General features: G+C 50.1%; 1 protein-coding gene across 2 annotated transcripts in view; it reads right to left on the bottom strand.

Moving 5' to 3' along the window:
• agap3 (ArfGAP with GTPase domain, ankyrin repeat and PH domain 3) overlaps positions 1 to 22,190 on the bottom strand; it is a gene marked incomplete at its 5' end in the record, with an annotated part of 114,120 nt that overhangs the window by 30,634 nt on the left and 61,296 nt on the right. For both annotated transcript variants that reach the window (XM_084457985.1, XM_084457984.1), the window contains 6 exons: positions 4,514 to 4,685; positions 9,256 to 9,360; positions 14,400 to 14,483; positions 19,766 to 19,921; positions 20,150 to 20,277; positions 21,907 to 22,041. In XM_084457985.1, coding sequence (XP_084314111.1) covers positions 4,514 to 4,685; positions 9,256 to 9,360; positions 14,400 to 14,483; positions 19,766 to 19,921; positions 20,150 to 20,277; positions 21,907 to 22,041 — 780 coding nt within the window. The remainder of the gene's footprint in view (positions 1 to 4,513; positions 4,686 to 9,255; positions 9,361 to 14,399; positions 14,484 to 19,765; positions 19,922 to 20,149; positions 20,278 to 21,906; positions 22,042 to 22,190) is intronic.

Here is a 22,190-nt window from a genome sequence, read left to right as displayed (position 1 = left end):
GGAAAACCCTGAATACCTGACTAACTTTACAGCAACACATTTAAAAAATGTAACAACCTGTCAATATGGCTACTGTATAACATGATGAAAAATCATAATCTTTTAACTAAATGTGGAAAAATGCTTTTCCCCAACAAAATAAGGACTCAAAGCTGTGAAGTTTCACAAAGCTGTGAGGTAATTCAAAAGAATATGAAATCCCAATGCCTATACAGTATTTGGCATTACATTTTTTTAAAAATCTATATCAAGACAGTTAATGTGGAAAGATCACACTTTTGCAGAACATTCCATCCTTTCCTAAGATAGAGCAGTGATTCTTCAGGAGAAAAACATTTACCGGCTACGAAGTTTGACTCTTGGCCATCACAGATTAAAAAAAAGAAAAGAAATAACGCTCTCCGAAAAATACAAACTCTGCTTGGATTCGTATTTAAAATTCAACAATCATCTCTAATTGTCAAATTCGATGCTAATGATTAATGAATTAAACATGGCTCCATCAATTAGTCCCCACAGACCCCTCCTGCATAAAGAGGAGGATAATGTAATTACAGTGGGGGAATAATCAGCTGGTGGCACCCCCCCCCCCCCCCCCTCCCCGACTAGACTACCCTCCGACTCCAGGTCCGCGCGTCAGAATGATCAACTTTACATCTCTCTCTCTCTCTCTCTCTCTCCCTCTCTCTCTCTCTCCCTCTCTCTCTCTCCCTCCCTCTCTCTCTCTCCCTCTCTCTCTCTCTCTCCCCCTCTCTCTCCCTCCCTCTCTCTCTCTCCCTCTCTCTCTCTCTCCCTCTCTCTCTCTCAGAATGTGCACAATGTGCCTTTCGCATTCCCCGAACGGCGGACTCGGCGAGAGCGCCACACATTCCGGGCCTCGTTCTGTCACTCGGAGTCTGAGGCGTGGGACAGGGCTGGTGACTCAGTCCTCCAGACCTTTATGGCCCGCGGGCCTATTTCCAGTCATTCGTTGTCCATTAGTAAATGGTGGATGTCTGGTGGATGTTTACGGAGGTGGGACGTCGGCCCGTACGGGGGAGACCATCGCGCCGCAATCACCCGTCTGAGCAATTCAGCGGCCCGGTCGTTTAGGACGCAATTACCGGGCAACTTGGGCGAGCGCGCCTCGAGATGTCTCGTTCGGAAGTTCATCACCATCTGAAACGTTTCGCTCGAAATATTAGTTTGAGTCCAAACGCCAGCAAAACGGAAATGTGGCTATAGCTAGAAGAGAGAGAGAGAGAGAGAGTGAGAGAGAGAGGGAGAGAGAGAGAAGAACCCTAACCGCGAAGAACATCCAGCGTGTACCGTTCTGTACAAAGGGCCCCTAGCTGTGCGTGGCGCCCGGCGGTTCTGTCTACGGCCTAAGCGGCGGCGCGCTGTGTTCCCCGGCCGCGCGGGGCGGGTGGGGGCGCTAAGTAGAGGCGATGGATTAGGGGGGGGGGTGGGGGGGAGCGGCGGCGCCGAGCCCGGCTTCTCATTTCTCTTTGGGCCGGGGCGTCAGAGGGCTGATGAGCCGTGACGAGGAGCCTGACCTCTCTGTGGAGCTGTTGCCATTATGTACAAGTAGGAGGATAATGAAGCATTCATGCTAATGTGGAGGAAGGAGCCCCGGCGCCGGCGTCTGGGGCGGTGTGATCCGCCGCCATCGCTGCTACGCCACCTCCGCCCCCTGTGATACATACAACACCCCCCCCCCCCCACACACACACGTACATACATACATACGTAGCGGCACTGTGGCTCGGCTATGTCACCTGCAACCCCATGCGAACGCACACCTGCGCGCACGCACCCACACACACACGCATACAAATACAGGCGCGCGCACGCACACACGCGTCAGGCTCCAAGAGTAGGGTGGCGGGCGCTGAGGGCCCCTCCCCCCCCCCACCCGAGTCGGTATCTGCTGCTCGGGCCGCGCGTCTAGCTGGGCATCTGGGTAGAAGGACTGAAGGACCCAGATTCAGACTGGCAGAGGAGGAGTGAGCAGCAGAACACAACCCCCCGACCCCCCCCCCCCCCCCCCCCCTCCCCACACACACACACACACACACACACACACACACACACACACACACCACCCCAACTGGATCTCTCTCACCCACAGGATTGATTAAAACTGATGGGGCCCATTAATACTTTGATACAATGTATCTGTCGCGGGTGACGCGGCGGGGTGTGTGTTAACGGAGGGGTGGGGGGGGTGGGGGGCGAGGGGGGATCATATTTAAAACGGTTCCGCTCGGCACGCGGCGGAGGAATTAAACCGGGGGGGCGCGTGCGCCAGGCTGGCGGACACATGCGCTCGCTCATTCGCTCCCCGTCTCTCTCTCTCTCTCTCTTCCCCTCTCTCTCTCTCTCTTCCCCTCTCTCTCTCTCTCTTCCCCTCTCTCTCTCTCTTCCCCTCTCTCTCTCTCTCTCCCTCTCTCTCTCTCTCTCTCCCCTCTCTCTCTCTCTCTCTCTCCCCTCTCTCTCTCTCCCCTCTCTCTCTCTCTCCCCCCCCTCTCTCTCTCCCCTCTCTCTCTCTCCCCTCTCTCTCTCTCTCCCCCCCCTCTCTCTCTCCCCTCTCTCTCTCTCTCCCCCCCTCTCTCTCTCCTGTGATTATAAAGGTCTTCAGATCTAAAGGAGTGAATGAATTACCGAAGGCATAGGAGGACAGGGTTTGTGATTCAGGCGCCGTGAATGAAAAATGAGCCCTTTGTTCCCTTCATCAATCGCATGTCTAATGAAATCAAACGCCCGATCGCATAATCAGGAGAGGGTCCTCCAGCGAGAGAGAGAGAGGCCCGTTGTGATTTGTAACCTTTCTTTCCCCGCTAAGTGGAGATAAACGCAAATCTTCCTCGTATCGTTCCCCGACGCCGGAACGTCTCTAGCCGGTGTCACAACGGTCGGCCTCGTGTCCCCCAACCGTCGTCGTGCAGGAATGGCGAAACGCGAAGAGGCGGAGAATTCCTATTGTTGTTTTTCCTAGAAACAAAAACCCCAAAAAATGGTGGTGGCCTCTTTTCCAGTCCCCCGTGTCCCCTAGCTGGCTCGGACACCTCTCCTCTACTCTCCGCTGAAGGTTAATCGTTTGTGGGTTGGAAGGCAAACCGCCCCCCCCCCTCTCTCTGCCCGCTGCCCTTCCCCCCCGTAAGCCCCCGCATTTCTCCGTTTGACCGATCCAAGCCCTTCGGTGGGGGTCCAGCTGGCGCCGGCCGACCTGGGACAGAGGCGCGTTGGCTCGGCCCGGAAAGGCCGGAGCTCTCTCCCCAGACGCCTCTCCACCGCCGCGGGCTCGGGCCAATCGGCGGGCAGCCCGGGAGAGGGATGCTCGGCGGCCGATGGACGACCCCCCCCCGCGGGATGTTACTCTGCTAATTAGTATTAATTACTCTTAATCCTGACCCCATGAATCCAATCATGGGCTCCGCCCCAGCAGATAAGCGTCCCCCGCCACCGGTGGCACGGCCAGTCAGCCGGCCAGCCAGTCCACCGGCACGCCGGACGACCTATCGGTCAGCCAGCCAGCTAGTGAGCCAGTAAAGCAAGGCAGGCAGCAAGGCAATTTATACAGCTTCCAGGGTGCTGGGAAACATAGTCAGGGCGTGCAAGTCGGACCTGGTCTCGGTTAAATGTGACATTTACAGTAACGACCTTGGGGTGTACAATCAAGGTCAGAGCTATCCAGCAATTCACCTAAAAGCGTACTAAATGTTTTGCTTTTGTAGTATTTAAATATAAGCTATGAGTAAATTCCCTGTTTAGTCATTTAAGGAACTAATAGTGTTCACATAAGCAGTCATGAAGTCATTATTGTGTGGACATACTCAGAGGCAGCTAATTAGCATTAGTGAAAAATCATAAATGGAGATAATTGGCTCATAGGGACCCATTTTAATGATATGATGATTATCAAATAAAGACGGCAATAAAACATAGATTCTACAACCATCAAACGATTCAAATTGTTCATTTGACTCAGGTGATCTCTCTCAGGTCTCTCAGAATTTTTTTAAATTGACTTTCCATTGGATTTGACAGGGAGTCAGTATGGCTGACATAGCAGGTGAACCGCTTTCTTATTTGAATAAATACATTTGAGACTAACTCTTTGGTGGTTGAATGGGTGGTAGTTTCTTAACGCTGCGCTCAACTAGAGACTGAAGACATTCATCCAGATTTCTTCGCTAAAAGTGGGTGGAAACAATTTGAGAGATTGAAAAAAAACCTGCATTGTATAACCAATCCAACATCTTTACAGCGGTCCTTCATAATGGGGTGGAGATTGTTTTGTTTTGATTCTCCACTCAAGTTTGTTCGGGGGACATAATTTCTGGTAAGGCGGGCCTTTCACCCTATTGGAGATGTAGGGAGTGGTGCTGATTGGTAGCGTCAGTTATCTCCACTGTTGTAGTGACAATTTCCGATGAGATCTCGAAAATCTGTCACCGCGTGACTAAACGGGTGGGTGTCTGTCTGTGTTACACGCTACGCTGTGACCCCTTGGACCGGGAGGAGGTCTTACCCGTGGCGCCCACGCCCAGCTGCAGAGCGCTGCGGTCCTTGGTCAGGCCGTTGGTCTTGGGGCTGGCGGTGGGGGCGATGGTGGTGACCGCTCTGGGCGGACGCTTCCCGGGAACCTTGACCGTGGTGCGTAACAGATCGATCTCCTTCCCGTGTATGTTCTGCATGTAGTCCTGGAAAACAGCAGGTTTCGCGAGAAAAACACTCAGCAGAAGCACGCACACTTTCAACAGCACATGAAACATGAAGAAGCTAATCACCTCGGTTACCGTATCTGACTAGAACTAGCGTCCTGATCTCGCGAGCTCACTTTCAGTCTGGTAAACGGACTGCACTTAAATAGCGCCTTTCTACCTTATCAGACAAAGTGCTTTACAAAGGCCTCTCATTCATCCATTCACACACACATTCACACACACATTCGCACACACATTCGCACACACATTCACACACCGATGGCGGCAAGCGGCAAATTTGCCTCCGCAGATCAGTCCGGACATCCAACGATTATACTCCATTGTCTCCAACGATTATTCTCAAAATTACGTTTTGACCGGGCCAATCAGGGACTGTTCTGCCCCCCAGTAGAACGCAGCACCTGCGTTGGTTCCCTTACAAAACAGTCTCCCGTAGCAACGAGCAGCAACGTTAACGTTAGCGGAATTAACACATAAGTGTAGTATTGCAGAAATAGACCCAATAATAACTAAAACTGAACAGGAGTAGGCTATGCACAGGTTCCCCGTTCTTCCGACTGGATGCGGCAAACGTTTCGTCACGCTGATTGGCTGAAGGAGTTGGTTTGTCAGGGCAAGTGTTCCCGGCCGCAATAATCGTTTGAGAGGGCGACAGACAGCTGAAGATGGCGGCGGCGCAGCGGTTACACATCAGCTGTGCCCGCGCCATCCCGCCGACAGACGGCCGTTAGACTGAATGAATGCAAACAGCGTCTTTCTTCTCCGACTTTGACCGCTTGATTTGGATTTGAGCAAAGCCGGTCCGAACGGGGGAAGCCAAGTAGAGAGTTACCAGCCCCGGCAGAAACCGCCAGAGGAGCACAACACATCTGTCTCTGCTCTACCTGTCTGTGCTCTACCTGTCTCTGCTCTACCTGTCTGTGCTCTACCTGTCTGTGCTCTACCTGTCTGCGCTCTACCTGTCTCTGCTCTACCTGTCTGTGCTCTACCTGTCTGTGCTCTACCTGTCTGTGCTCTACCTGTCTGTGCTCTACCTGTCTGTGCTCTACCTGTCTGTGCTCTACCTGTCTCTGCTCTACCTGTCTGTGCTCTACCTGTCTGTGCTCTACCTGTCTGTGCTCTACCTGTCTGTGCTCTACCTCTGTCTCTAATGTATCTCTGTCTCTACTTTATCTGTCTCTGCTCTACATCTGTCTGTGCTCTACCTCTATCTCTACTCTACATCTGTCTCTACTCTACATCTGTCTCTACTCTACCTGTTTCTACTTTGTCTCTGCTCTCCCTCTGTCTCTAATTTATCTCTGTCTCTACATCTGTCTGTGCTCAACGTCTGTCTCTGCTCTACCTGTCTCTGTCTCTGCTCTACCTCTGTCTTTGCTCTGCCTCTACCCCTTCTCTTTCTCTGGTCTGCCTCTCCTCTCCTCTCCTCTGGCTGCTCTGTCTGTGCTCATCCTCTCCTCTGGCTGTTCTCTCTGTGCTCATCCTGGCCTCTGGCTGCTCTCTCTGTGCTCATCCTGGCCTCTGGCTGCTCTGTCTGTGCTCATCCTCTCCTCTGGCTGCTCTGTCTGTGCTCATCCTCTCCTCTGGCTGCTCTCTCTGTGCTCATCCTGGCCTCTGGCTGCTCTCTCTGTGCTCATCCTCTCCTCTGGCTGCTCTCTCTGTGCTCACCCTGGCCTCTGCTGTCTCTCACTCGTTCTTCTCCTTTATTACCCTGCCATAAAGCACTCATTTCTTCCCAAGCCTCCTCGCTAATTACCCAGTGAGCGCTCTCATTTCATTTTATTGCCGGAATTAACAGCCAGATCGAAGCGTGCAAAGCTATTAAGATGTGTGATTAAGCCACATTCAATTAGTTTCTACAAACAATTTAATTGATGTAGCAGATAGAATTAACAGAAGGTGATTGTGTGGATGGCTTGGCTGCCTGTGAAATTAAAGGGATCCTCTCTCTACACCTCTCCCTCACTCTCCCTCTCTCTCTCCCCCGCCTCTGTATCTGACTCCAGTGCTCTCTCTCTCTCTCTCTCTCTCTCTCTCTCTCTCTCTCTCTCTTTCCTTCTCTCTGCTCCGCCGCTCAAGATGGGGGGGGGGGGTCGAGCACGTAGCCACTAATGCTACTAACAGTCGCTCCTTCCTGTCTCACCTCTGCTCCTCAGGAAGTCAGCAGACCCAGACGGTCAACTCTTATGGGCGGTCCATTACGGTGGTGCCTTGCGATGGCCGCAACGATCGTCAGACCAGGAGTCTTCAGCTCATCCACTCAATTAAGTACATCAGTACCGCGTCGCTCTGCGCCGCTAATAAGAGCTGGTAAATTAACCCATTAACGCCTCGTCTGCAGAGCTAGGCCGCACGGCCGAGGATGTAAATGACAACGTGTCAACGTCTTCGCGCAGGAGGGATCTCTTCTGGCCGCTTAGCACATTAAAGACTAACGAGAGATTTCACACAAATTACCCGCTAATACCTACGGGCCGACAAATGGCCTGTTGTAGGGCTTGGCCTGTCTTGGAGGTCATAGACAGGACACGCATAGCAGATGAGAGTGGGTGCGTTTGACTGCTAGTGTGAGGGGGTCGGAGGGGCGTGGTGAGCAGGGGCGGATTTAGCCATTTTGGGGCCTAAGGCGAACATAGACATGGGGGTCCTAAACATCCCTGGTTCTCCACCCTTATCAATCCTTATTTAATGGCTCTACTGGTATTTTTACTGGCTGGATGGATACACTGTAGCATTACACTGATATTAGCTATATCTACTAAAGATAGCAATGCTGCTGATAATAAGATGTCAGTAAGATTACTGTTACTGTAGCTAATTTGAGTAGAGTTAGATACATTAGCTAGCAAGCCTACTTGTCTCACATACTGTAATGTTCACAACACCTCATAATATATTAGCTAGCTAGCTAGTTATTGATTATGAATCATTGGGTTTGTCAGTGACTTAGTTTGACTTGAGTTAATGTTGGGGGAAGTAACTGGTTTGTAGGTTGACTGCTGCTCACTAGTGGGTTATCTGTTATTGCCATCTTCATTAGCTACGTTAGCATCTCCAGTCGAAGGAGGATTCTCCTGTAAGATTGCAGTTAGCTCGTCTTCACTACTAGTTATAGAAATGCTCACTGCTAGCATTCTTGCTACTCTGTGTTAGTGCTGTCAGTAGCCACTGTGAAAGAAGTTGTTACTTTTGGCAGTTTTGCTAAAAAAAAACTTTCCTAAATTTACTCCAGCTTTCTACTTTTTTCAGTATCACCAGGGTAACGTTAGCTTATCTGGTTCAGTATTGAAACAGTGCGGCAAGAGTGTCTGAATCATTTCCGCAGATGCGCAGTAATAGAATGGTCCATTGTAGTGACTGGGAGGGGGGCCCTGACTGAGACCCTCATGAATTAGACATTCTGACACTATTTGGCGTATGTTTTTTTTTAGAAAGAAATAATTCTTAGCGATTAGTTAATGAAAATAATTCTTAGCTATATGTTTATGAGGTGTTTATGGGGCCCTTGATAGGTTGGGGGCCCAAGGCGACTGCCTACCTTTGCCTAATGGGTAATAATGATCCCCTGATGGAGAGGGACAGTCAGGCTGTGCGGAGGGGCCACGGCACGGGGGTCCTGAGCCGTCTGCCGGCGTGTTTAAGAGGTATTAGCGTCCCCAGCGGGGGTCCTGACAGAGACGGATGTGGCGGGCCGCACTGCCACGCGGCGAACGCCATTATAAATACAAGCCAGCTTGGCGCCGGGACGGGCACGGCGGCTGCCGCTGCGTCTTCATTACCTGGCTTCGGGGCCAGGCGCCGCGGGCGTGGCTGAGATGACCATCACGCCCCGCCAACACCCCTCTGTGCCCCCGCCACCCCCCGCCCCCACCCCCCGAGCCCCATCACCGGATCACGATCACTGGCTATGATGGAACATGAACATTTGGACATTGTCCAATGTTTGTGTCATAAGCCTCAATTATGGGGAACAAGATTCAGGGGCTTTTTATATCGATCTAGCAGTCAGTAAAATCAACCAAATGTCAAGAGGTAGACATCACTGGATTCCTCTCTGCCTACAGAATCTGTTTTTGAGCAGTTTGCCGTTTGCTGTGGTTACAAGCACAGAGTACAAACATTTTAATCTCTATGGCGGCCGTTTCGATATCCGTATCTCGGGTTTTGGGGGGTATAATGGAAGGGGGGTTCAACTGTGTCATGGCAAGTTCATTGTAAACGGGCAAAAATCTTAAAGCAAAATCTTACAGTATCTTGATGCCCAGCATGGCACTGTTCAGTTTTCAGAGCCTAGGATATTTTATTAGCAAAATGTAACCCAGCTCAGTTGTGATAGATTATTAGAATATTATTATCAATGACACAGAACTAACTGACCCTCTCAACATCACAGCCTCTTCAATATACCATTGTTGTGTTATACCATTTATGTCAGGCATGCACGCACACGCACGCACACACACACACGCACACGCACGCACACGCACACGCACACACACACACAAACTACATACATACAGTTCCTGATTTGTGTGGCCATACTCACATGTAAACTGGGGTGGTAGGTGAGGAGGCCATTGTCACACAGGGTGACATATTTCTTCTTCCACTCCTTGTTCAGGGACTTCCCACTTCTCTTCAGGAGGATGCCCTGGAGGACAGAGAGGGTCTGGGGTGAGAAGACCCTCCACTTGGAACAGGGTGGACAGATCATTCAGCAGATCTGGCACGGCTGTGAGGGCCCTGTCCTACACTATCCCTAGAGGGGAGACATTATACCCCTAGAGGGGAGACACTATCCCTAGAGGGGAGACACTATCCCTAGAGGGGAGACATTATACCCCTACAGGGGAGACACTATCCCTAGAGGGGAGACATTATACCCCTAGAGGGGAGACACTATCCCTAGAGGGAGACATTATACCCCTACAGGGGAGACACTATCCCTAGAGGGGAGACACTATCCCTAGAGGGGAGACATTATACCCCTAGAGGGGAGACATTATACCCCTAGAGGGGAGACACTATCCCTAGAGGGAGACATTATACCCCTACAGGGGAGACACTATCCCTAGAGGGGAGACATTATACCCCTACAGGGGAGACACTATCCCTAGAGGGGAGACACTATAGGAGTGCCTGCATTTGAAGCATGTGAACACAATGCGTTTTTCACACAACCCTTTGATTCTTCTTTTTTATTTTATTTATTTGTCTGTCTGTCTCTCTGTCTGTCTATCTCTGTCTGTCTATCTATCTATCTATCTATCAATCTATCTATTTATGTATTTATCCTTTATTTAGCCAGGGGAGCCCATTGAGACAATCAAACAGTCTACCGGCTTAATGTCCACAGGTTCACAGGTTTTTACACTCGGCCTACTCTGTATGCGCTCCAGCGTGACCACTCTAGCACTGTAACACTCTAGCACTGTAACACTCTAGCACTCTAACACTATAGCACTCTAACACTCTAGCACTGTAACACTCTAGCACTGTAACACTCTAGCACTGTAACACTCTAGCACTCTAACACTCTAGCACTGTAACACTCTAGCACTGTAACACTCTAGCACTGTAACACTCTAGCCCTCTAACACTGTAATACTCTAGCACTGTAACACTCTAGCACTGTAACACTCTAGCACTCTAGCACTGTAACACTCTAGCACTGTAACACTAGCACTGTAACACTCTAGCACTGTAACACTCTAGCACTGTAACACTCTAGCACTCGTAATTAAAGATTCAGATTGGGGTTTGCAGATGCGCCTTGTCTCTGCGAGCTCGGCCGGCTGAACTCTGGAGGACCTCTGAACCCGGGGATTAGGGAGTGTGATCCGCCCTCTTCAAAGCAAAGCCCTGACCCTGATGTGCTCCTCTGTCCTGCCTTATCTCCTGGGTCCTCTCTGTAGGTCCTCAGAAGTTCTCTTATCTCCTGGGTCCTCTCTGTAGGTCCTCAGAAGTTCCCTTATCTGTTTAGTCGGGCCACAGTAAACAATGTGGTTCCTCTGCTAGGAGGGAGGGGGGGGGGGGGGGTACTCTGTGGCTAAGCACTGAGGAGGGTATTGCTTAATTAGGGGATTAACAGGGGAATGTTTGTGCTTTTACAGCCAGGGCCTCTGAGAGTGTGTGTGTGTGTGTGTGTGTGTGTGTGTGTGTGTGTGTGTGTGTGTGTGCTTCAATGTAGGATTGAGAAGCTTGTTGAGGGCGTGTTTGGCGTGTGGACTGGGCCAAAGTGAGCACAAGTGTGAGAGAAGTGAAAGTTTGATCGCGTGTTTGAATGTGCGTACGTGTGTGTGTGTTTGTGTGTGCGCGCGAGTGTGTGTGTGTGTTTGTGCGCATGTGTGTGTGTGTGTGCGCGCGTGTGTGTGTAAAGGACTCTCTAATGTTTTCCTAGCCTGGCCCGTCCTGCAGAGCTATAATCCTGATTAACACACCAGCCAGGAGCTGACCTCGGTGACCTGGGCATCAGGCTGTTTGCCGACAATCATCCTAATCCCTAATCCTGGCCCCGCTTGATCTGGTGGAGGGGGGGGGGGACTCCTGCATGCTGGGGCCCACCACAGCAGCACCCTGTAGCCCCCCCCGCCCACACCCCCCCCCCCCATGGGGCTCTGATCACGCTCATTTACAGAACGGTACACACTTCAGTTTGATGCTTGACACTTACTGTCAGTCGCTGAGAGATTTAGCGTGGCTCAACTAACGGTCGGTGAATAAGCAGCGGCACTTTCCAACAATGGGCCAGATGATTTGTGACTGCCTGACAAATATACACGTTTATACGCGTTCATCAAATCAGTATCTTCGGCGCGTATTTGAAACACTTTTTCTATCAGGGATGAAGACATTTTTAAAGGTGTCTCAATGTTCCAGTTGAGATCTGCTGTCCACAAATACTGTTTGTGATGTATGTTGTTTTTTTTGGTCAATAAAAGAACTGTGAACACATTTTAATGGCCTTGTGATTACATGAAGCAAATGATCCAGTCACTAGGCCTCCAGCAACTATGTACTCCATGTTTTACAAGCAGATATGTTGCTCATCTTGTGTCCGTATCGAAGGTTTCATAAATCCATATATGCAATCACTGAGGCCATACATAAATTCATCAGTGCTTTGATGGAGATCAATACTAAGTATCACTGGGGGAATTTCATATCCACAGTTGCTACTGTAGTAGTTCCCAGTATCCAGATTTATGTTACAACTGCTTCAATTCAATAGTTCAAAATGGCAAGGATTATGCTTCAATTATTGGTCCAATTCTGTATCTATGCCATATGTTAGCTATAAATCTCACTTATAATTAGATTAATTAGCACATCGAAGCTAAGTGTCTTTTATCGAGGCGATTTAAAGTCATAGGCAAAGTGTTGTGGAGGAAGCTTCCCCCTCTCCTTCTGCCACTCACGCACACACACACGCACGCACACACACACGTGCACGCACACACACACACACGCACGCACACACACACACGCACGCACACGCACAAACACGCTTGCGCACAGTCAGCCGTGATCGGCCATGTCGGGCCGTGATCAGCCATGCTCGGCCCGCGCGACATACGGAGACGGGCCGATCGTCAGACGCGCTCTCTGTGCCCAGACAATTGTCATATCCACACAGAGGAGATAGTGTCTTCCCCTTCCATTGTCACGCTCTCTGGAAAAAAGCTGCATCCTGCCACGGCGGCTGAGTGATGGGGCCCGGCCTTTGTGACGGCCCAGAGAAGAACAGAAGGAGGGAGGGGGGGGTGGAGGGAGGTTTGGGATGTGAAGGGAGTTGGGGGGGGTGAGAAAATCCCAGTGTGGACAGCCCCACAGCAGTGACCGCATTGTTGTCCTTCTTTACCATTTTTAACTGAGGGGAGGGGGCCAGGGCGGGGGTTGGGGGGGGGTGGGAGGGGGGCAGGCAGTGTGTAATTTGCCCAATGGGGGGGTAATTAAGCTCACATTGGCACTTTGATCTTCCCGATTGTGCATTTGACTGGCCAGGCTATCCGCTGCTCTTTAAACCCCCCCCCCCCCTCCGCTAGGCCCCTCCCACCCCGAGCAAACCCTCCTGGGGCAAGAAAGAAGATGGCCCCGTCTTATTGTTCAAAAGTCGCACCTCTGTTTTAAGAGGCAGGCTATTATCTGATGCTGAAGAATGGGTGAGTTTACAGTAAGTATGTTTAGGAGGAGATGGGGGGTGCCGGGGCGCTGACCTCCCTCTCACCTGTGTCTGATGGTCTAATCCACTAACACCTGGTGGCAGATAACAGGACAGGGGGATGTGATTGAGATCCAATTGAAATGGCGTTATTGGGATGAAGCGCTTCGGCATACAGTGTCCAAGCTGGAGATTCTGAAGTCGACGGAGCGATTCTGAGAGTTCCTTTTCAACAGTGTGCCGTTGATCTATTGTAACCGGCCTGTTGGCGCTCATATGCCGTTTATTTAAAAAAAAAAAAACTTTCGAATTAAAATAGAATTTCAATTTTCCAAGTAATGTGGAAAAAATCTCTAGTTATTTGAAGACGTGGTACTGTGTGAATTGAATGTTGTCGTTTGATGGAGTGTTGTTCGTTAACATATGAACTCTGGGGGACATTTGGGCCCGGTCCCCTTAACCTGCTTGACCAAAGCAGGGACAATTTCCTCAACAGAAGGAAAGGCTAGCTGTTCAAAAATCCATAGTATATATACGCTGACCATTCTCATAATGTACAGCATAATCCTTGTTTAAAGCCCTCACATAATCAAGAGCGAACAGCATGTGCCAATCACATTCTCCTCCAGCTATACCTGGAGAAATTACCTACTTTCCTCCAATTTAATTCATAATTATACGTGCTGTTCTGCATTATTCCAAACCTCTCAAAGGAATTGACATTTTAATGACTTACTTAGGCCTTTGTATTCCTTTCGGAAGAAATGTCAGGGAACTGAATAGAACATTTTTGATTCATAGAAAAAGTATTTTTACAGCGCACTTTTCTGGCCCCTGGGTGATACTGTTTTTTTGCTTCCCTCTGGAATATGTAGGGGTGGGACGTCTGCCCACCTCCCTTGTTCTCTGTAAAGCGCATTGTGTTGCCTCTGTGTATGAAATGCACTATACAATTAAAACTCTGATTGTGCAATATTCTAAATCAATCAAATCAATCAGTTACTGGCATTTTAAACAGTTTGCAAAGTTTCTGCATTTTATTTAATTGGATCCAGTTCATCCAACGTGATAAATATGTTCCCAAGTCATCTATAAGTGCAGCAGGGGGGAAATTCTCTCAGTGATGTTTTTTAGTGGGTCCAAACCCACTAGGGTTCTCTCTGCATTATCATTGTATCATTGTATTAAATCGCCCTCTAGTGGTTGGAATGAGTAGTTGTATCAATCCACGGTGCCGGACTTCAACCATGTTAAAGAATATTGGCATGCAGGGGTGAAAATTAACTTTTTGGCTCATGGTGAGTCACCTGCCAAGGGGACTGTAGATGAAAAAATCTACCGGCCAAGTATATATTTTTTTCAGATAGCCTTCCAAAATCTAGTCGCCAATTGGACATTTTACCTGCATTTGGCCGGTGGCAGGTGTTAATTTTCAGCCCTGTTGGCAGGTATTTCATTTTCCTTTTGACATTGAAATGAATTTGTACCCTTCAAACTAGGAGTGGTGTAGCATGCAGAGCGGCACTCACCTGCTTCATCGGTATGGCTCTTCCACTGCCTATGCTGTCTGTTTTACTGTCAGTGACCTTTGCTTGTTCACTGGCTTTCCGTGACTGCAAGGAAACGAGAGAGTCAGTCGGTAACTGGCAATCACCATGGAGACAGGGGGGGGGGGGGGGTGGGTGGGGGGGAGCTGAGGTGGCAGTGAGTGTGTCTGGTGGGTTGATCATGTGAGCCAGCGTGTAGGGTCAGTGGCCTGTGTGTGTGCGCGTGTGTGTGTGTGTGTGTGTGTGTGTGTGTGTGTGTGCGTGCACGGGTAGAAGTGGTGGTGGAGATTCGACATTTGCAAAATAAAAGTCTCAAATAAAGCTCGAAAAAATCAACAAACAAGCAGACCAGCGGAGCAGACAACGGTACACCGACGTGCAAGAAGACAAAGACCAGCGCCACACAGAAGAGCATCTCAACACAGAGGAGACCAAAGACCACCACATAGAGTCATGACTCAGCCCTGAAACCCAAACGGAGATCCTTTCCGGGGCCGAGAGAGAGGACCCAGAGAGGGCCCAGCAGGACCAGCGGAGACCCGGCCGGGCCCAGGTCAGAGCCGGACCCAGAGAGGGCCCAGCAGGACCAGCGGAGACCCGGCCGGGCCCAGGTCAGACCCAGACCCAGAGAGGGCCCAGCAGGACCAGCGGAGACCCGGCCGGGCCCAGGTCAGAGCCGGACCCAGAGAGGGCCCCGGGCGGGACCAGCGGAGAACCAGCCAGGCCCGGGTCAGACCCGGAACCAGGCCGTTTGCATAGAGACATTGAAGGAATGTCAGCAACACAACCAATCACAGAGAGGAAAAATCCAGTTAGCAGTATAGAAAGGAGAAAGGGTTATTGTCCAGGAGAGTGGACGGCATGTGGCACTTCCTCACATCTAGCACAACCTGTTTAGACATTGTGAACACGGCAGTGAAGACCATCAGTGTTAGGGTTAGTCACACAGCTGCACTTTGATAAGAATCACATACAGTAGTAATAAACACTGGAACAGGTGGAGCAACTGTCAAAAACACATTTCAGTTTTCTGGAACAGACTGTGAAGGAAATGATTAGTCAATCGGTGAGAATATCGTCACTTTATATATATATATATAATTTGATTTTTTTTAACAGACATCACTTGAACATGAAATATCCCCAAAACACAAACCCAGACATGAAGTACAGAGACTCTCACTCAAACTGACAGACAGGACTGTGATGGTCTCACTCAGAACATGATGAAGAGATGCCCAGTCGTCAATGGAGAGAGGTAGAGTCTGACTTCAAGTAAACCAACTCTGGTTTATAGTTTTCACCATTGTATTTTTATTATAGTTATTTATATATTTATGTTTCTATACAGACACCATACAAATCAAGTCACAGGTTCACTTCCAAATATTCGACAGATTGAGCCAAACATTGCAGTTCCCACAAAATATAGGATGGACAATAAAGGCATTATTTCATATATTTCATATATGTTTATAATATACTTTTAATAGAGTACCATTGTAAATAAAATACAATACAAGATATACAGCAGTCTATATTGGTCAATCCATTCATGATAGAAAAGCGATTATGGAGTAGTTCATAATCTTCATACCATACCTAAATGGAAATAACTTAAATTAGAAGTAAATAAATGTAAATAAGGAGGTGTGAATAAATAAATAAATAAATAAATAAATAAATAAATAAAAGTGAAACTGAATCAAATCAATAGAAACTACATTCATACAAGTCGGTGTAATCCAGTTCCATTCATGATTAAATCTGTATAACCCTTCTTGCCCTGACACCCTACTCTGTTTTTATGAAGGCCTTCATAAAACTAACCCAATATTAATCCTAATACACTAACATACCCTTCAACACACCACATTTTCAAGTCCATTCAAGACCTCCCTAAAAAACACAAAATCAAATCAAATCAGGCCAAAAAGGAATGAGGGAGATCTGAAAGTAAATGTGCTGCACTTGGCACCTCGAGTCCTCGAGTCCTTGTTTATGGCAAAAGGCAGTGTGACGTCATTTAGGGGTTTGTCCTTTGAGTGGTTGAATAATTCAGTGGGTCCAGTAGCGACTTGACTGAAAACACACTGTTTGTATGGGGGTGAGAGGGTGGGGCGGGCGGGCGGGGAGGGGGCGGGGCATGGGACGCAAGGCAGGGCGAATGGGGTTGGGGGCACGGGCGGGAAGGGGGCGGTTCCAGCAGAGAAGAGTGTGTGACAGTCTGTTTCGCACGCGAGTGACCGACTCCGAGATCTACTCAGCTTCAGATAGCTTTTGCCACATACTTCTAGGGTTTCTGTGCACCTTCATACTCGCCGTTGTTTGACCCATAATGCACAGGGACTCTAGCAGGACTCTTCCTTTAACGTCCTCTGTCATAACCCCTATAGGGAATGTCAAACAGGAGGGACACTCATTTGAGGGGAGCAACATGAACTTTTGTTATCAAGCTCTTCTAATTTGGAAGGAGTTGGAAAGCCCTTTTAGTTGAAGAATGGTTGAAAAGAGTTGCACAAATCTGCAAATATTAAAAAAAAAAAAAAAAAAAATCAGATGGTTGTTATTTTTTTGTTTTGTCTTTTGACAACAAGTAAGAACTAAAGGACTGTATGACAGACAATTAAACGTGGCTTGATGAGGATGAGGTTTTAAAGTAGAGAAGCGGGGGGGGAATGAAAAAAGATATGACAAAAAGGTTCCTCATGATTCCTCAATAGGTGCTTTTGAACACAAAGGGGACAAACAGCCTAAAACACCTCAGAAAATACTGTTGAGGTTACTTAGCAATGGAAGCGCTAGGAAAGGATTGTGTTCTGGATTGTGTTCTACTGACATCTAGTGGCCGTTGATAGTTATAACAAAAGTGGGAAATGATCGATCGTGGCTTGTGAGACTGACTGGTGAAGATGGACGGACCAACTTCTTTCTGAGTAAAGCTTTTAGGACCTTTGAAAAGAAAAATCACCCTAAAACTACATTGAAAACTCCAAAAAGAAATGGATTCAATATTCACCTTGCGGTACAAAGCTTAATTGTCTACTTATCTAAGAAATCACTGCTGAAAATCATAGTGATGCCTTTTAGTGGGGGGTAATTTAGCCATTGATTCTGTCCATCGTGGTCAATATATCACAGAAATCAAAGAAACACAAAAAACTATGGCCTTTCAAGATTGGTCCAATGCACCATAGATATCCTTGTGACCTCCTAAAACTCATCAGATTGTGTTGGATAGGCCTACTGCATACAGAGCTTCGTACTTAGATCAAATTGTTAATCTTCTAGTATTAGATTGTGCTTTCCTAGGTCATTTCAAGCAGTCAGAAATGCCATTGCCACTAAATGATCAAATAAAGCGATGGCCAACGAGACACTAACCATGCTGTTGAAGTACCTGTCCAACATGAATCACTGTTCCATGATATTAAGGCTTGTTCTCCATCCTAGGTGAAACTCCATAACTGAACCAAACGTTTTAGGGGGACAAAGCTACCAACTACTACATATTGAATGGCTAGTGGAGGTGGCGTAGCAGGTTCACTAACACTAACTAGCAAACTATATATCTGTCGCCAGCAAGAGATTTGAAGAACTACTGCGCTGCATGCGTATGATACATGTTTCTCTCCGGTCGGAGTTGTCCGAGCTGCGACTGACGAGGGGGGAGGGGGGGGGGAGGTGGAGAGTCAAAACTATCTGGTCTGCTCCAGGTTTGGAAAGAACGCCGCGGCGCCGGTCCTCCTTCCCTCGGGCCGCCGTGCTCTTGGGAGTGTCATTAGTGGGGAAAACGTCGACCTCCGACCCTCCTCCCGCCCCCCCCCCCTCGCCCCCCCCCCCCGCCCCCGCGGCTCCTCAGAAGGTCATGAGCTGAAACTCCCGCTCGGCTTGCCACTCCGGCACCCACACGGGGTAGGTGGCGTGCTTCACCTCCATGACGCGGACGGGCAGGGGCTGGTTTCTCTGGTGGACAGGGTTAGTCACTACCTAGCAGGGGAGGGGGAGAACAAGGGGAGCTAGCACACCGCCGGCACTGCTCTGACCCTGCTGACCCCCGCCTGACCCAACAACCGGCCAGTCAACCAGCCGGCCAGTCAACCAGTCAACCAGCCAACCAGTCAACCAGTCAACCAGCCAACCAGCCAACCAGTCAACCAGCCAACCAGTCAACCAGTCAACCAGCCAACCAGTCAACCAGTCAACCAGTCAACCAGCCAACCAGTCAACCAGTCAACCAGCCGGGCGGGGGTGGAGGAGGGATGAGAGAGGGGCAGGCCGGTGAGGCTGGGTAGGGGAGGTAGGGTCAGTTGGTCAGGACAGGGTTGGGGAAGGGAGACCAGGTCAGCGGTTTTGGGATGATTAGAGAGGGAGCGCCCGGGATGAGAGGAGGGGCGAGAGAAAGAGATAGAGAAGCAGGAGCAGGATTGAGAGGAGGAGGAGGAGGAGGAGAGAGATGGGGGGGGAGCTGAGGAGAGTCCAGAGGTTAGTACAGGGGCATCACAGGTATAGCAGAGGTCACAGCAGGGGACTATGAGACGGGGCGAAGGGTTTGGAGAGGGGGCAGGACAGGGTGAGCCGCGGTCATCCTGGCGGTCGAGTGGCCGAGGACTGGGGGGGGTGGAGAACGTGTGCTGTAAGCGGCGAGTGAGGGTGGGGCCTCCGTTCTGTGGCGGGGGGCTGGGAGCGGGGTGGGGTTTTTTTGGGGGGGGGGGGGGGTTCGTCTCACTCCTTCTCTCCCTCAGTGAGAAGTCACTGCAAAGAAAGGATCTAGTAAAAAAAAAAATAAGAGGGGGGAGGGGAGGAGGCCAGAGATTTAGAGACAGAAAGAGGCGGCCGGGGAATTATGTGAAAGATGAGAGACTCATGCGCATTAGCTTCCAATTGGAAAGTAAAAGGGGAAACGTTAACAAAACAAAAGAATTGGGAATGCTTGAGTTTTGTCGTTTTGTTTTCCACAGTGCTGAGCTTCGATATTTGCTTTAGGAACGAAAAGGATATGAAGCTTCTTTTTTCTTTTCTCTCCACATGGGTATATATATACAACCCAGGTTGCAACAAACATATTATTATTCTTTTTTTAAATTTTTCCTTTTTCTCTCCTTTGTCCGTAGTGTTGCTCGCAGTATAAGTGAAGCCGGGCGTTTGTACCCGCGTCCGATATGGAGGTTGGGTTGTGGGAGGGGGGGCAGAGGAAGGTGAGGGGGGGGGGCTCGGGCTGAGCTTTGGGCTGCCTTGTCTCCCCCTGGTGGACGCCGCGCGCCCGGCAGGCAGGCAGGCGTTGCAGGGCGCGGCGCCCCCTAGTAGTGTGAGTGGGTGTTGCTCTGCATCAGCTGCCGCATACTTACTGTGAAGATGTTGGAGCGGCGCTTGGACTGCTTGCGGACGGGCGTGGGCGTGCTGGAGGCGGCGATGGTCTCGATGCGCATCTCCCGCTGGCTGATGCTGGGCGTGGAGGGCACCGAGGACGAGTAGTCGCTGAACGCGCCCCCGCCGTTGGCCGCCTGTCCAGGGGAGGGGGAGGAGGAGGAGGAGGAGGAGGGAGAGAAACAGGGAGGGAGGGAGGTGGAGGAGAGAGGAGAACAAGAGAGAGGAGTAGGGAGAGCGGACTCGTCAGTGACGTACACGGGGAACGGGGGTCTAACGGGCCTAAGAACGTCCGTCCGGTCGAGACGGCTGATCGGAGGCGCCGTCTGACCGCCGCGGGCGCTCGGGGGGGCGCCGGGCCTTACCTGGTTGATGTGCACGGAGGGGATGGAGGCGGAGGGGACCGAGGAGTGGCTGGGAGAGTTGGGCAGGGACTTGCACGGGCCGATGGACAGCTGCTGTTTTTTCCTCAGGGCCACCACCTTCTGGGCCACTAGGGGGCGACAGGACAGAGCAGAGGCAGAAGCGTTGACCGTCTCGAACGGGGACTCGGGTCGCGAGCCACCGCGCAGGAAGTGACGTCGGCGACGGCGGGGTGGCTTTCAGCGGCGGACATCGGTCCGCCTGCGCAAACGCGGTCGAAATATCGCCCGTCCGCTGAGTCTCATATGTACTGTAAACACGGTTTAATATCATATTCATCAAAAATATCATCTGCGAATCGTACATCGAGTCAACAGAGAACAGTGTCTGTGCGTTGTCTGAACAACCGCCGGGCAATTTGTAGGTAATAGGCGACCTACGGGAGACTGTGCTTCTCACGTCTCGCCACCTGCAGGAAGTGACATCGGCGACAGCAGGGTGGTCTCGGTTTCCCAGAAAAACGCCCATTTCCCGGAAAAACAATGACATCGCAGCGTTGTGGCAAAATTAGTCTGTCGTCCGCCGAGACATGCGCCGCGACGCTAGCCAAACGAGCCTGTCATCTTCCCCGGGGGGGGGACCTGACTCATATGGACAGACTGGCGAGTCATCGCACAGCGACGGCGCCCACGTGGGGGGTACCGGTGTGTGTGTGTGTGTGTGGGGGGAGTAAGAGTCGAAGATTAGGGAGAGATGACTTGAATTATAATTGCGCTGGCAGCCGGGACCGTACCGACGACCGCAGCATGGCAAACGTGGGGAGAAAAAGCAAAAAAGACAGATGGAGAGAGAGAGAGAGAGAGAGAGAGAGAGATAAAGAGAGAGAGAGTGTTCTCTTGAAAGAAAACACTTTTACGTCTTTTCATCATTTCAAATGGCGCGTCAGGAAGCAATTATGAGGAGTCGGAGGTGGGGGGGGGTGGGCGTTGTTTGTTGTTAGCAGACGACGAGCCCGTTCGTTAGTCAGCGAGGAGGGAAGGTGAGGGCGCCGGCGTTCTGCATTCAGACGTGGTTCTCAGTGTGTCTGGTGGGTTCCGAAAAGAAAGCGCTATCAATGCTAATCAACGTTCTCATAACCCCCAGAGCAGACACTGTAGAGCCTGGATGTTATGATCAGAGACTGCAGCGTCTGGATGTTATGATCAGAGACTGCAGCGCCTGTATGTTATGATCAGAGACTGCAGCGTCTGTATGTTATGATCAGAGACTGCAGCGCCTGTATGTTATGATCAGAGACTGCAGCGTCTGTATGTTATGATCAGACTGCAGCGTCTGTATGTTATGATCAGACTGCAGCGTCTGTATGTTATGATCACAGACTAGGTTTTCAAAGCTCTATATTTTCCCTGTACTTCAGTGTTTGTCCCCATGTTGGTGAAGATGGATTTAAACAGCCCTTCCACTCTTTGTGTCGCACTACGTGAGACTCGATAAGTGCACTGGCTTCTCGGTAAACAGTGTGTCAAATTCACAGTACAGCCTAAACGCAGCACCAGGACAGCCTACAGTAGCTACCGTACTCCCACTCACACGCCTCTCTGCCTGTCTGGCTGAGCTTCAGGACTGCGAAGGAGAAGTTCCACAACAGCTTCTTTCCTGAGGCGGTCCACGAGCTTCACAGCCAACAGCACTAGTGAGTAGACCGCCGATGAAGACACACCTTGGACAGGTGACAAACTTTCTGTTTCTATATTCTCACCGTCCTGGAAGACTCTCTCCACGTTCAGGCCGTACGTTGAGCACGTCTCGTAGTAGGTGGAGCGCTTCAGGTCGTTGGACAGCTTCCTGGCCCGCGAGTCGTCAATCACTCTGGGGTTGGCGGCGCTGATGGCGTCTGGGAAACGTCAGGGTTCGAAGCATACATATTTCACAAATGGGAATTCATCTGTTTATACACATTTTTTGTTCAGTCTTTGGGATTCTGTGCGGATGGAAATAGCACATGCAGTAGGACTAGGCCGGGTCTGACTTATTGTGTCATCT

This window comes from Borostomias antarcticus (genome assembly GCF_949987555.1).
Source record: "Borostomias antarcticus genome assembly, chromosome: 24".
Lineage (NCBI taxonomy): Eukaryota > Metazoa > Chordata > Actinopteri > Stomiiformes > Stomiidae > Borostomias > Borostomias antarcticus.
Note: the sequence above shows the minus strand (reverse complement) of the source record. Positions and strands in the feature narration are given on the sequence as shown.